At 43.7% G+C, this 12,717-nt stretch overlaps 1 protein-coding gene, 1 non-coding gene and 1 pseudogene across 3 annotated transcripts in view; 1 reads left to right on the top strand and 2 right to left on the bottom strand.

Moving 5' to 3' along the window:
* The first annotated feature begins 370 nt into the window (after positions 1–370).
* Positions 371–12,717, top strand: part of POLE2 (DNA polymerase epsilon 2, accessory subunit) — a 37,200-nt gene continuing 24,853 nt past the window's right edge. Inside the window, exons 1-3 of one of the 2 annotated variants that reach the window (XM_032244527.1) lie at positions 371–501; positions 4,429–4,529; positions 8,090–8,165. In XM_032244527.1, coding sequence (XP_032100418.1) covers positions 425–501; positions 4,429–4,529; positions 8,090–8,165 — 254 coding nt within the window. In that variant the 5' untranslated portion in view covers positions 371–424. The remainder of the gene's footprint in view (positions 502–4,428; positions 4,530–8,089; positions 8,166–12,717) is intronic. The other variant, XM_032244528.1, reaches the window with a different exon arrangement.
* Positions 3,671–3,793, bottom strand: LOC116527750. The gene has a single exon (XR_004258712.1). It is a non-coding gene; the product is annotated as a U6atac minor spliceosomal RNA (small nuclear RNA).
* LOC116527545 lies at positions 9,886–11,230 on the bottom strand (annotated as a pseudogene).

Genomic DNA, 12,717 nt, shown 5'->3' with positions numbered 1-12,717 from the left:
GTCTAGTGGGAGCGATGGAGATTTATAACAGCTTCCAGTAAGTGTCAAGGCACAGAATTTCCAGAGATTGCGCGAAGTAGGGAACCCAACAGCTCTCACAGCTCGAAAGAAGAGGGATCCTGCGTCAGGGAAGCCCGGCCGCGGTCGGGGCAGCGGTGAGAGCGCTGCAGCTCAACGATGCACTTGGGGTAAGGGAAGCACATTCCCAGCCCGACACCAGGGAAAACGCTCTGGCCCTCAGTTTCCCTGCAGCAAAGGAGCGCCAGGCGCTCACCACTTTCAGCCAACCCGGTCCGGGGCTGCGAACTGGTAGGTCCGCGTTGCTGGGGGCGCAGGCAGCGGGGACCAATCAGAGGTCTAATAGCGCCCCGAGCCGGGGCCGGGGCACGCCCGGGAAGAGGCGGAGCTGAGGTGGTGGCGCCAAATGGCGAATATGGCGCCGGAGCGGTTGCGGAGCCGGGCGCTCTCCGCCTTCAAGTTGCGGGGCTTGCTGCTCCGGGGGTGAGTGGGCTCGGGCAGCTTGAGGGGCGAGAGGGAAGAGCCGGGACCCGACCGCCGCGTGGGGCAGCGGGACGCACCGCGGCGGCTCCCCGCGTGCCGAGAGAGGGCTTGACCTTAAATGACAGACACCCTTCAAATGTTCTAAGAAGCGAGATGGATCTTGAGGCTGCCATGCCTTCTTTGGTTTCCCCGACGCACGCGAGGAATTTAAATGTTTCTTCTAGGCAGACCGAGGCTCCTCTGTACATGTCAAACTGACCCCGAGAAGCCGCAGCGTGTCTGTGGCCGCCAGTTATCAGCATTGTGACCTGGGCAGCTCTCAGGCTCCCAAGGAGGTTGCTGAGACATCAGATAAGAGACCCGAGAAAGCCCACTTGCATGTCTGCAGTTGCCAGTTTATATGAAAGTCAGGTTTCCTGGGCGTATCCGTGGTTTTGAGGACCTATAGAACATATGAACTTTTCCAAGATTTCTCTCAATAAATCTGCTCCGTTTTTTTAGAGTTCTGTGTGTGTGTGTATATACTTTTTTTTTTTTTGAGACACGGTCTCACTCTCGTCCAAGCTGGAGGGCAATGGTGCGGACCTGACTTACTGCAGCCTCAACTTCCTGCAGGCCCAACCTCCTGGGCTCAACCTGCTGGGACTACAGGCGTGCGCCACCATACCTGGCTGACTTTTGTTGTATTTTTTTGTAGAGACGGGGGTCTGGCTATGTTGCCCAGCCTGATCTTGAACTCCTGGGCTCAAGTAATCCTCCCTCTGGCCTCCGAGAATGCTGGGATTACAGGCGTGAACCACCACGCCTGGCCTAGAATACAATATTTTATACATATTCAAATACCTGCTGGACTGGATATACCTCTCTGTATCAGTTTTGATTGCTCTTGTATGTGTAGATTTTTGGTTGGTTTTTGTAATTATGAGTTTTATGGGACTTTTAACTGTGCTTTTGGGTTAGTAGTGGATATGCCTTGGGGGAAAGTAATGAATTTTGTTCACTTGGTCCTTGACATTTGCAACTATGAGCAGCTGATGAATTAACTGTCTTTTCACTTAGAATTTGACCTAAGTTTATGCTTTTGTTCATTAATTATATCAGTCATAAGTATACTTAAGTCTATTAGCCGCAAAACACTGCTGGGGCAAGTGGGTGCAAGAGAGCAAGACACTGGAGCTTTGTAGAGGGCAGATAGTGTATTCTACTGCTGCGTAACAAATTACCCCACAACTTAGAGGCTAAAACAGTACACATTTATCTCACATTTTCTTAGGGTTAGGAATTCAGGTGTGGCTTAGTTGGGTTCTCAACTTCAAGGTCATTTCACAAGGTTGGAGTCAAGATGGGTCATCTCAACTGTTGATCCGGCAGCATTTGCTTCAAGCTCATTCAGCTGTTGGCAGAATTCAGTTCCTGGTTGCCTTGCAGCCTATTGGCTGGAGACTACCTAAGTCCCTTGCCATGTGGGCTCCCAACATGGCTTCATCAAGAGAGTCCGCCAGCAACTATGAAGTTACCATCTTTTGTACCTAATCAAGGAAATGACATCTTGTTACTTTTAAATTTTTTGTTTTTACTTTAAAATTTTACTTTCAAAATTACAATACAGTAAGTTATTCTATCCTTTTTTCTTTATTCTATTTTTAGAAGCAAGTCACTAGGTCCAGATGACAATTAAAGGCAGGGGATTACATAGGTGTGACTGCTAGGACTCAGGGATTATTAGGGGCCATCTTAGAATTCTGTCTACCATGTATATTAAATGACTATTTCACAGCTATTTAATCTCAATTGTGAAAGGGATTCCAGGAAAGAAGTGCTATGAGAGTGTATAATAAGGTGTAAAACTGCTCTAGAGTAAAGGAGAAGCTTCACTGCAGAAGTGGTTTGGGCTGACTGTTAAAGAATAAGCAGGACTTGGCCGGGTACAGTGGCTCACACCTGTAATCCCAGCACTTTGGGAGGCTGAGGCGGGCAGATCATGAGGTCAGGAATTCAAGACCAGCCTGACCAACATGGTGAACACCCCCCCACCCCCGCAAAAAAAATTAGCTGGGCTTGGTGGTGCATGCCTGTAATCCCTGCTACTCAGGAGGCCGAAGCAGGAGAATCACTTGAACCTGGGAGGTGGAGCTTGCAATGAGCTGTGATCTCGCCACTGCACTCCAGCCTGGGTGACAGAGCCAGACTTCATCCCCCCGACTTCCCCCAAAAAAGGAATGAGCAGGACCTGACTAGGTGGAGAGAAGAGTGGGAGAAAATGGCCATATAAAGACCCTGAAGGAGGAGAGCACCAGGAAGGCCAGGGACATGATATGAGCTTAATGGGATTTGGCAGGGGCAAGACCCTGTATGGCTTTATAGGCTTTGGTGTATGCTAAGAGCTGTCCCATGATGCACCCAAAATGTATGTGATTTTAGGGACTCAGTGGTCAAATATTTATGGACCACCTTCAAGTGTATTTAGACTCTGCAGAAGGATGGCACAGAGGTCTAAGCTTTAGTTTTAAAGTTACAGATAACAACTTAGTTCTCAGTTATCTATAATAAATTGGAGAGATCCAACACCTATACACAAAACAACTAATAAGCAACTTAACATATAGAACTGTTAGACCAGGCATGGTGGCTCATGCCTGTAATCCTAACACTTTGGGAGGCTGAGGTGGGTGGATCTCGAGGTCAGGAGTTCAAGACTAGCTTCGCCAAGATGGTGAAACCCCGTCTCTACTAAAAATACAAAAACTAGCTGGGCGTGGTGATGGATGCCTGTAATCCCAGCTTCTTGGGAGGCTGAGGCAGAGAATTGCTTGAACCCAGGAGGTTGAGGTTGCAGTGAGCTGAGATTGTGCAACTGCACTTCAGCCTGGGTGACAGAGCAAGACTCTGTCTCAAAAAAATAAAATAAAAATAAAATAAATAAATATAGAACAATTAGTGTGGTGAGTATAACAATAATATTGATATGAAGTGTAAAGTTGTGTGCTACAAATCCAGAATGGCATGTAATTAGCTAATTGTTTAATATTGTAATCAGCAATTATATTGATGTGAGGTTTAAAGTTGTGTGCTACAAATACATAATGGCATGCAACTAGCTAATAGACAGTGTTCCTTCTGAGCATTATTAGCATTTAAGTCAGGAATTAATGTGATTTTATTTTATTTTTTTTTATGATTGTCAGACTCCATGAAGCAGGTGGCAGTGCCTTAACCATATACATATTTTCAGGCCTGAGAGCCTCTTCCATCTTTGTCAAGGGGAGTGCTAACCTCTCCTTTCATAAAACAAAAATTCATGTGATTTTAATATGAGTGTTGCTTCTATGATTATATTCAAATATCATAGTTTTTTAAAATTATTTTTTTTATTTTTAAAAATGTTTCTGTTGACATTTCCCACTTTTAATATCATAGTTTTTTAAAGCCTTTGTTTTTCTTATTTTACAGTTGAAAACAGTGATGAAATTACTGGAATTTACTTTGAACAAATGCATTATCAAATTAAATATATGAGTGTCTGTTATAAATATTTGAGTGTCAGGATATGGTGCTTGACATTGAGGCATATGGACCCTTGCCTTAAATGTAGGGTAATAAGTAATACAAGGCTAATATGATAGATCAGATCTAAGGTATATGTAAATGTAATTTTTAACAGTTTCAGAAGAAAGGGGAGATTGCAGCAGGTAGAGCTGGTCTAGGAAGGCTTCTTAGAGGAAGGATGTGATTTGGGGCTTTATGTTAGCATGGCATAGTAGGATGGTTTTGTTCAGAAAGCACAGGAAATATGAGTACTACTTGAAGAGAGAAGTTAGTCGTGCCTTCTTTAAATGTCAGATTGATAAGTGTTTGCCGCTTTTTGGCAGAAAACTTTTAGCCTTTAATTACTAATGACCTGCCTCATTTTTTCTTTCCTTTTCTTAGTGAAGCTATTAAGTACCTCACAGAAGCTCTTCAGTCTATCAGTGAATTTGAGCTTGAAGATAAACTGGAAAAGATAATTGATGCAGTTGAAAAACAACCCTGTAAGTAATATTTCCTGATAACTCCTAAAATTGTTAATATAGTTCTGTATCTTCAGTTAGATGTATAGATTTAAATTGAAGTGGAGGTTTCAGTATTGAGATGTCCCAGTGATATAAGACGTATGCATGGTAGCATTTCTTCCCAAGGGGTAATACCTTTAGTTAATTTTTTTTTCTTTTAACTGATGAAGATATTCAAACTTTGATTTAGTTGGAACTTTAGGATGACTCCTAAGGGGGGTGGGTGGGTGTGTGTGTGTGTGTGTGTGTGTGTGTGTGTGTGACAGAGTTTTGCTCTTGTTTCCCAGGCTGGAGTGCAATGGTATAGTTTTGGCTCACTGCAACCTCTGCCTCCTGAGTTCTACTGATTCTCCTGCATCAGCCTCCCAAGTAGTTGAGATTACAGGCATGCACCACCATGCCTGGCTAATTTTTCTTTTTGTATTTTTAGTAGAGACAGGGTTTCACCATGTTGGCTCAGTTGATCTCAAACTTCTGACCTCAGGTGATCTACCCGCCTTGGCCTCCGAAAGTGCTGGGATTACAGGCGTGAGTCACCATGCCTAGCCCAAGGGCCCTTTTATAGTTCCTCTCCCCTGTTGGAGGTGTCATCACTGTCTTTTCTGCACTTGGCTTCTGATTTTGATCTGGTCCTTTATAGTCACTTTGTCTCTCCTAGTGCCCATTACCCCTTCTTATTTAAGGGAGACACTTCTAAATGTTTGGGAGGAAAAAAGAGTAAAGTAAGCAGAGCTACCATCCCTTCTTGATTTCTTCAGGGATTTTGTGTTTTTTAAAATTTTTCTAGCATGGCTAGTCATTTTAACTTAATTTTTTAAGTCTAAGTTAAAGGGCAGAGGCGGTAACTTTTCAATAAAAAGCCGTTCTGCTAATGCACTGATAATAAATATACTAAACAGAGTTGGAAAGCATTTTACTGAAATCAAACTATGGAAAATCGACTTTTATTCAAAATTATATAATGCTCGTGGTAAGAATAAGTGGGGCAAGGTGCAGTGGCTCATGCTTGTATTCCCAACACTTTGAGAGGCCAAGGCGGGTGGATCACCTGAGGTCAGGAGTTCAAGACCAGCCTGGTCAACATGGCGAACCCCATCTCTACTAAAAATATAAAAATTAGACAGGCGTAGTGGTGGGTGCCTGTAATCCCAGCTCCTTGGGTGGCTGAGGCAGGATAATTGCTTGAACCTGGGAGGAGGAGGTTGCAGTGAGCCAAGATCATGCCACTGCACTCCAGCCTGGATGACAGAGTGAGATTCCAGTTCAAACAATAATAATAATAATAATAGTAAGTGGATTTCAAGAAAAGCACATTCTATAGATGGTCATTCTTTCCTGAGTATACCAAAGTTTTAAAACAGAAGTGACCCAGGAAGGTAGAGGTTTGGGAACTCCTTCGAGGTATTTCCTTTCTACACGCTGCTTCCCTCCTCCCTCTTTTTTGGCAGGGGGACAGAGTCTTACTCTGTCGTCTAGGCTGGAGGGCAGTGGTACAAGCTCAGTTCACTGCCACCTCTGCCTTCTGGGTTCAAGTGATTCTCTTACCTCAGCAGGTAGCTGGGATTACAGGCACATGCCACCACACCGTGCTACTTTTTATATTTTTAGTAGAGACAGGGTTTCACCATATTGGCCAGGCTGGTCTTGAAGTCCTGACCTTATGTGATCTGCCCACCTCGGCCTCCCACAGTGCTGTGATTACAGGCTGTGATTACTGGGCCCGGCCCCTCCTCTCCTCCCTCATGTTCTTTTTTGGGAATTCACATCTGTTGAAACATGCCCAAAGAAGCTAGAATGGGGCCACCAATCCATGAACTAAACTTCTGCTCCACTGTTTTATGATTGGCAGTCCATTTCAGCTGGATACTTGGGAGAGTTTTCTGAGAGACCTCTATTCAGCCAGTCAGTAAAACTGTGTCGCCATATTTCCTCCTGCCACTGCCACAATGCCACAGGAATTCAGGGACCTTTCTGTTAAATACTTAACTTCATACCACAAGCATGGGCCTGCAAAGAAGAGGCTTGATATTTATAGCACCCTGAGGATAGAAGTGGGTATGTCTCACTCTCCACCTGATCTTAGTCAAAAGGCTGAAAAGTACTGAGTTCACTCTTAATGTTATATAGATGCTAGTCTCTTCAATTATATAGGAAGAAACATATTCCATGATATAGGATAAATTGTTATTATATGTCATTTTCATTCCTAAAGGCAGAATTTTACGTATACCTTTGCTTAAAAAATTCCTTTACAGTTGAAAATTTAGAAAATGATAGTTGTCCCTGTTATACATTGATTTAACATGGTACATGGTATTTTGCCTGACAACATATCAAAGCAGTTAAAAGAGCCCACTCTGGGCCAGACACGGTGGCTCACGCCTGTAATCCCAGCACTTTGGGAGGCCGAGGTGGGTGGATCACGAGGTTAGGAGATCCATACCATCCTGACTAACGCAGTGAAACCCCATCTCTACTAAAAATACAAAAAATTAGCCTGGAGTGGTGGCATGCGCCTGTAGTCCCAGCTACTTGGGAGGCTGAGGCAGAACTGCTTGAACCTGGGAGGTGGAGGTTGCAGTGAGCCAGGATTGTGCCACTGCACTACAGCCTGGGCAACAGAGTAAGACTCCATCTCAAAAAAAAAAAAAAGGGTCCACTCTGGAATCAGGCCTGGGTTTGTGTTGCTCTCTATCTTTTCTAGTTTTTGGGTAAATTTTTCAACCTCTCAAAGTTGTATTTTCCCTATCTATAAGATATGGGCATATTAACATCAGTCTTATAGGACATCTACCTAATGGAATAATGCTTGTAAATCAAGTACTGAGCATGGTGCCACACATTTACTCAATGCTTAATAAGTGGTAGCTGCTATTGTTACTATTGTTATTATGATGCTCATTAAAACAGAGCAGTTATGATAAAGTTACACTAATGTAACCTTATTAAAACTGGGAGTTTAGGAATTTTTTTTTTTTTTTTTTTTTTTTTTGGAGACGGTATCTCACTCTATGGCCCAGGCTGGAGTGCCAGTGGTGTGATCACAGCTCATGGCAGCCTCCACCTCCGTGGGCTCAGATGATCCTCCCACCTTGGCCTCCTGAGTATCTGGGATTACAGGCATGTGCTACCACACTCAGCTAAGTTTTGTATTTTTTGTAGAGATGGTGTTTCACCATGTTGCCTGGGCTGGTCTCAAACTCCTGGCTTAAGGCATCCTCCTGCCTCAGCCTCTCAAAGTGTTAGGATTATAGGTGTGAGCCACCAAGCCTGGCTCAGAAATGTTCTTATAACTAAATGGTGCTTAGAAAATTAAGGCATTTGACTGTATATTAAGGTATTGTAACTTTGAGTGTGGAAGGTTGAGGTATTTGAGATAAGGCTTTTGTTATTGTTCTCACCTAACACTATTTTTCTCTAAAAACTGTGTAATGAGAATCCCAGTGTTAATATTTGCAAATTATTTTTGGGGAAAGAGCTGTCTATGGACAGAACTAATTTTTGGTTTTTAAATTTTGACTTTGAAATTATCTTTTCAGTGTCATCAAACATGATTGAACGATCTGTGGTGGAAGCAGCAGTCCAGGAATGCAGTCAATCTGTTGATGAAACTATGTATGTGGGTACAGTTAACTTTTTTCCTTGTTGGAGGTGTTATTTTTAATTATTTTAATTATTATGGCGCACTTATTTTTCATTATTTTCTTGGAAAATTATTAGTGATCAACATTTCCACAGTGGTTACTGTTGTTATTTCTGTGTTTCTTTTTAAACAATAGCTTTCTTTGCAAACCTTATTATTAAATGACTCATCTTTACTGGTTTTTCTTGGATTTGAGGATACAGTGTTGCTTGTACCATTCATTACTAACTTTTGCTGCTTACCCAGATCTATCTGACTTTTCTGTGTGCTACAAATGAGTTGACTTGAAATGAATATTTAGAAGTATAATTTACTTTGCTCTTAGGAAAGTACCACACCCAAAGTTCAGCAACTTTACCTGGTCACATGGTGAATAGCAAATGAGGGTAGGACCTCAGTTTTATGACTCCACTCTCATATTTTTAGGTTTAAGAATTTATATGACAGTTATTCTTCTGGGTTTTATTTCTCTGAATATCCCTCTTTCTTCTTGATATGATACTTCCATCCAAATTCATGGCATTTAACTGGAAGGAAAACACTGGGGAAAATGGGTGGAGAGACAGTTTTATATTGCTACTTCTTTCCTATTTGGGGCAATGTAGACGATTGCAAGGAGTCATTACCTTTATTTTAGTCAGAAGTTGTAATCTTCTCCCTGTCAGAACTTATAACTGCTAAAATAATAGAGAAATTGAGGATTTTTAATTTTATCCTTGCAAAGTCATTTAAAATACTGTACTATGACTAGGCATGGTGGCTCACGCCTGTAATCCCAGCACTTTGGGTGGCCAAGGTGGGTGGATCACTTGAGGTCAGGAGTTGAAGACCATCCTGGTCAACATGGTGAAACCCTGTCTCTACTAAAAATAGAAAAATTAGCCGGGCGACAGTGGTGCCTACCTGTAATCCCAGCTACTCAGGAGGCTGACATGGGAGAATCACTTGAGCCTGGGAGGCAGATGTTGCAGTGAACTGAGATCACACCACTGCACTCTAGTCTGGGCAACAGAGTAAGACCCTGTCTCAAATTAAAATAAAATAAAATAAAATAAAATACTGGAGGTAATGAATGCTCCTAAAGCCATCAGTAGAAATTCAAAATGATTGTACTAACGTTTAAGGATTGTTATCCTAAAATAGACATTACTTGTTGTTTACCTGTTATTTATTTACTTACCCCCCACCACCAATCTGCATGCACTTTATTCTTCTTTTTATACATTCTCTTGCTCCCAGATTTGGAGGCAGAACGTAATATGAGCTCAACAATCCTGCACAGAGCCATGTACCACAGCCCATCAATTTTCCTTTTCCCACCCCTTTCCCCAACCCCACTCAGTAAAGTCCCTTGCCCAGGTGTTGCTCTTGACGGTAAGAAAGCAGAAGAGCAGGCTGGGTGCAGTGGTTCACGCCTGTAATTCCAGCACTTTGGGAGGCTGAGATGGGCAGATCACCTGAGGTTAGGAGTTTGAGACCAGCCTGGCCAACATATAGTGAAACCCTGTCTCTACTAAAAATTACAAAAATTAGCTGGGTATGGTGGTGCATGCCTGTCATCCCAGCTATTTGGGACGCTGAGGCAGGAGAATCATTTGAACCTGGGAGGCGGAGGTTGCAGTGAGCCAAGAGAATGCCACTCTACTCCTGCCTGGATGATAGAGTGAGACTTGTTTCTCAAAAAAGAAAGAAGGAAAGAAAAGGAAGGAAATGAAAGAAAGGAAGGAAGGAAGGAAAAGAGGGAAGGCAGGAAAGGAAGGAAAGGAAAGAAGGAAAGATGGAGGAAGGATAGAGATTCCAGTGAGGGATAGGAGCCTCTTTCCAAGGCACAAGGGGATACCGTCTCAACATGGCCACTGCTTTGTTCAGATTTGGGTAGTGTGCTGGCCAGAAGCTGCAGGCTGCAGTACCTCCAGCTGACCGAGGATCCAAGTATTGTGAGGGTGCTGCTGCAGGTCCACAGTCATCATTGAGGCCAGGAGCTGCCATGTTCCTGAAGAATGCATGGGGCTTTGTGGGATGCTTAGTTGGTTTGGCACAGTAGGGGCCACACTGTCATGTTTCCTGAACACTGTTTCATAAGGGTCTTCCCCAAACATCATGGCATATATTACACAGCCCAGGGACCAGACATTGGTCTGTTCATCAATGTCACAGTGACTGCACAGGGAAGAGCTCTAGGGCTCAACAGGAAATGGTGCACTGCTGGGTCACTTAGTCCTGCAGGGTCAGGGCCTCATGAGAGCCCTTCACATGATGCATGCTTGATTCATGGCATCTGAGTCTATTAAAAATGGCTGACCCTCATCTCCAAGCAAGATATTGGTGGGCTTCAGGTCCCCATGGGCCTAACCCTTGGCATGAATGGCCTCAAGGCCTCTGTAGCTACCCAGCAGCAGCTGAAGGATTTGATCCTAAGTCAGGAAGTTGCCATCGTCCTTTGGCCTTTCTATCCATTCCACAGTGTACCTCTCTTACAGAACAGAAGCAGCAGCCAGGCCTCATTCCTAGCACCCTGCTCCCTAGACAGTAAGCCATGAGGTAAAGGAGGTTGGGGTGATTGAAGAGGTGATGCATGTTTGCTTCTTGACTGGGCCTCCTCTGGTCCTGCTGCTCATGACACAGGATTCACTTCAGGGCATAGAAGTGTCCATCCTGTAACCACTCCACTAGGTCCACATAGCTGAACCCACCCTCCCCCAGTTTCTAGATGAAGATATAGCTATTGTCAATGATCATAGTTCCCCAAGAGTAGGCACACAGTGCATGACCCATGATGTCTCAGTCATTCTCTTCAAGGACTGTTTGAGGCTGCCAAAGGGCTTGTCCAGGGTGAGTGGGCTCTTCCAGGCAATGCACTGAGCACCCAAGGATCATGATTCTCACCTAAACAGGTCCTGGTGACACCAGTTCCAACAAGGGTGGGGTCAGGTGCCTTAAAGCCTTAGGACACACAGCAACTACCAGACTGCTTCCTCCAACCCCAGCCCACCTTTGAGCAGCCCCTGCTCCCACACCCATCACAAAAGCAGGGCACAGGGTAGTTTCAGAGGAGGCGTGAGGCTTAGGCTCATCCCTGGCCTCAGCGCGCAGTGCCTGGGGTCGGCCATCCCGCACTCCTCACTGACCTGGCTCGGCTATTTCTGTCAGGCTGTTTATATGTTACAGCCAGCCTACATGGAGTTCCAGTGGGGACTGAACAGTAAAGGATTTTTGCACCTTCAATTGTCAGAGAGTCATTATATCATACCACAAGAGAGGCTCTTGTTCTCAAAGATGAAGAGATGGCATGATAATGTCAATAACTTACTCAGACTGATCCACCAGAAAATAGTGGAGCTGTGTCTGGAGTCTAGGTTTTCCTCAAGTTCACTGATTCTCAGCTACTATATACTTGTTGTTGCCTCCAGGGTAACATGAACCTTTTTTGATCATTATCAGCTTGGGAGATAAACATATAATTTTAGGAAAGATCTTTTTAGGTTGGGAATTTATACAATAGTACTGTGGAAAATTTTAACTTCTTTTAAACATTGTTATTAAAAGTGTATGAAATTAAATAATTTTGTTAGTTTTCCATCTCTAACATTATGTATACTATGTAAGTCTGAAAGATATGGCCAGAATTGGGGGAGTTCTTTTTCCATTGTATAACTTTTCCTGGGACACTTTTGCATAACATTTTAGATGTTAAAAATTATTGGGGCTAGGCATGGTGTCTCATGCCTGTATTCCCAGCACTTTGGGAGGCTGAGGCGGGCAGATCACTTGACGTCAGGAGTTTGAGACCAGCCTGGCCAATATGGCGAAACCTTGTCTCTAGTAAAAATACAAAAATTAGCTGGGTGTGGTGGCACAGGCCTGTAATCCCAGCTACTAGAGAGGCTGAGGCAGGCGGCAGGAGAATCGCTTAAGCCTGGGAGGCAGAGGTTGCAGGGAGCTCAGATCCCTCCACTGCACCCCAGCCTGGGCGACAGAGTGAGACTCTGTCTCAAAAAACACAACAAAACAAAACAAAAGCAATAACAAAAAAATAAGAATTGTTAGAAGTTAATCATATCCTTTAATAATACTGTAGCTCATAAGAGTAGTACATATAGGGAGAGATTTCTTTAAGATGTGACTATTGTGTATATAGTTGTTTTTTTTCAACAGATGAAATTCTTAACTGGAAGTTAACTTGACTATGTATGTATGTATGTGACAGAGTTTCACTCTTGTTGCCCAGGCTGGAGTGCAATGGCATGATCTCAGCTCACTGCAACCTCCACCTCCTCCATTCAAGCGATTCTCCTGCCTCAGTCTCCCAAGTAGCTGGAATTACAGGCACCTGCCACAATGCTTAGCTAATTTTTTGTATTTTTAGTAGAGACACGGTTTCACAGTGTTGGTCAGGCTGTTCTTGAACTCCTGATGTCAAGTGATCCACCCACCTTGGCCTCCCAAAATGCTGGTATTACAGGTGTGAGCCACTGTGCCCGGCCAATATTTTTTTCTTGTGAGTGTTGGCGGTGTTTTCTTGTC

Source organism: Sapajus apella, unplaced genomic scaffold (assembly GCF_009761245.1).
Source record: "Sapajus apella isolate SASKATOON/1434 unplaced genomic scaffold, GSC_monkey_1.0 scaffold55, whole genome shotgun sequence".
Taxonomy (NCBI): domain Eukaryota; kingdom Metazoa; phylum Chordata; class Mammalia; order Primates; family Cebidae; genus Sapajus; species Sapajus apella.
Note: the sequence above shows the minus strand (reverse complement) of the source record. Positions and strands in the feature narration are given on the sequence as shown.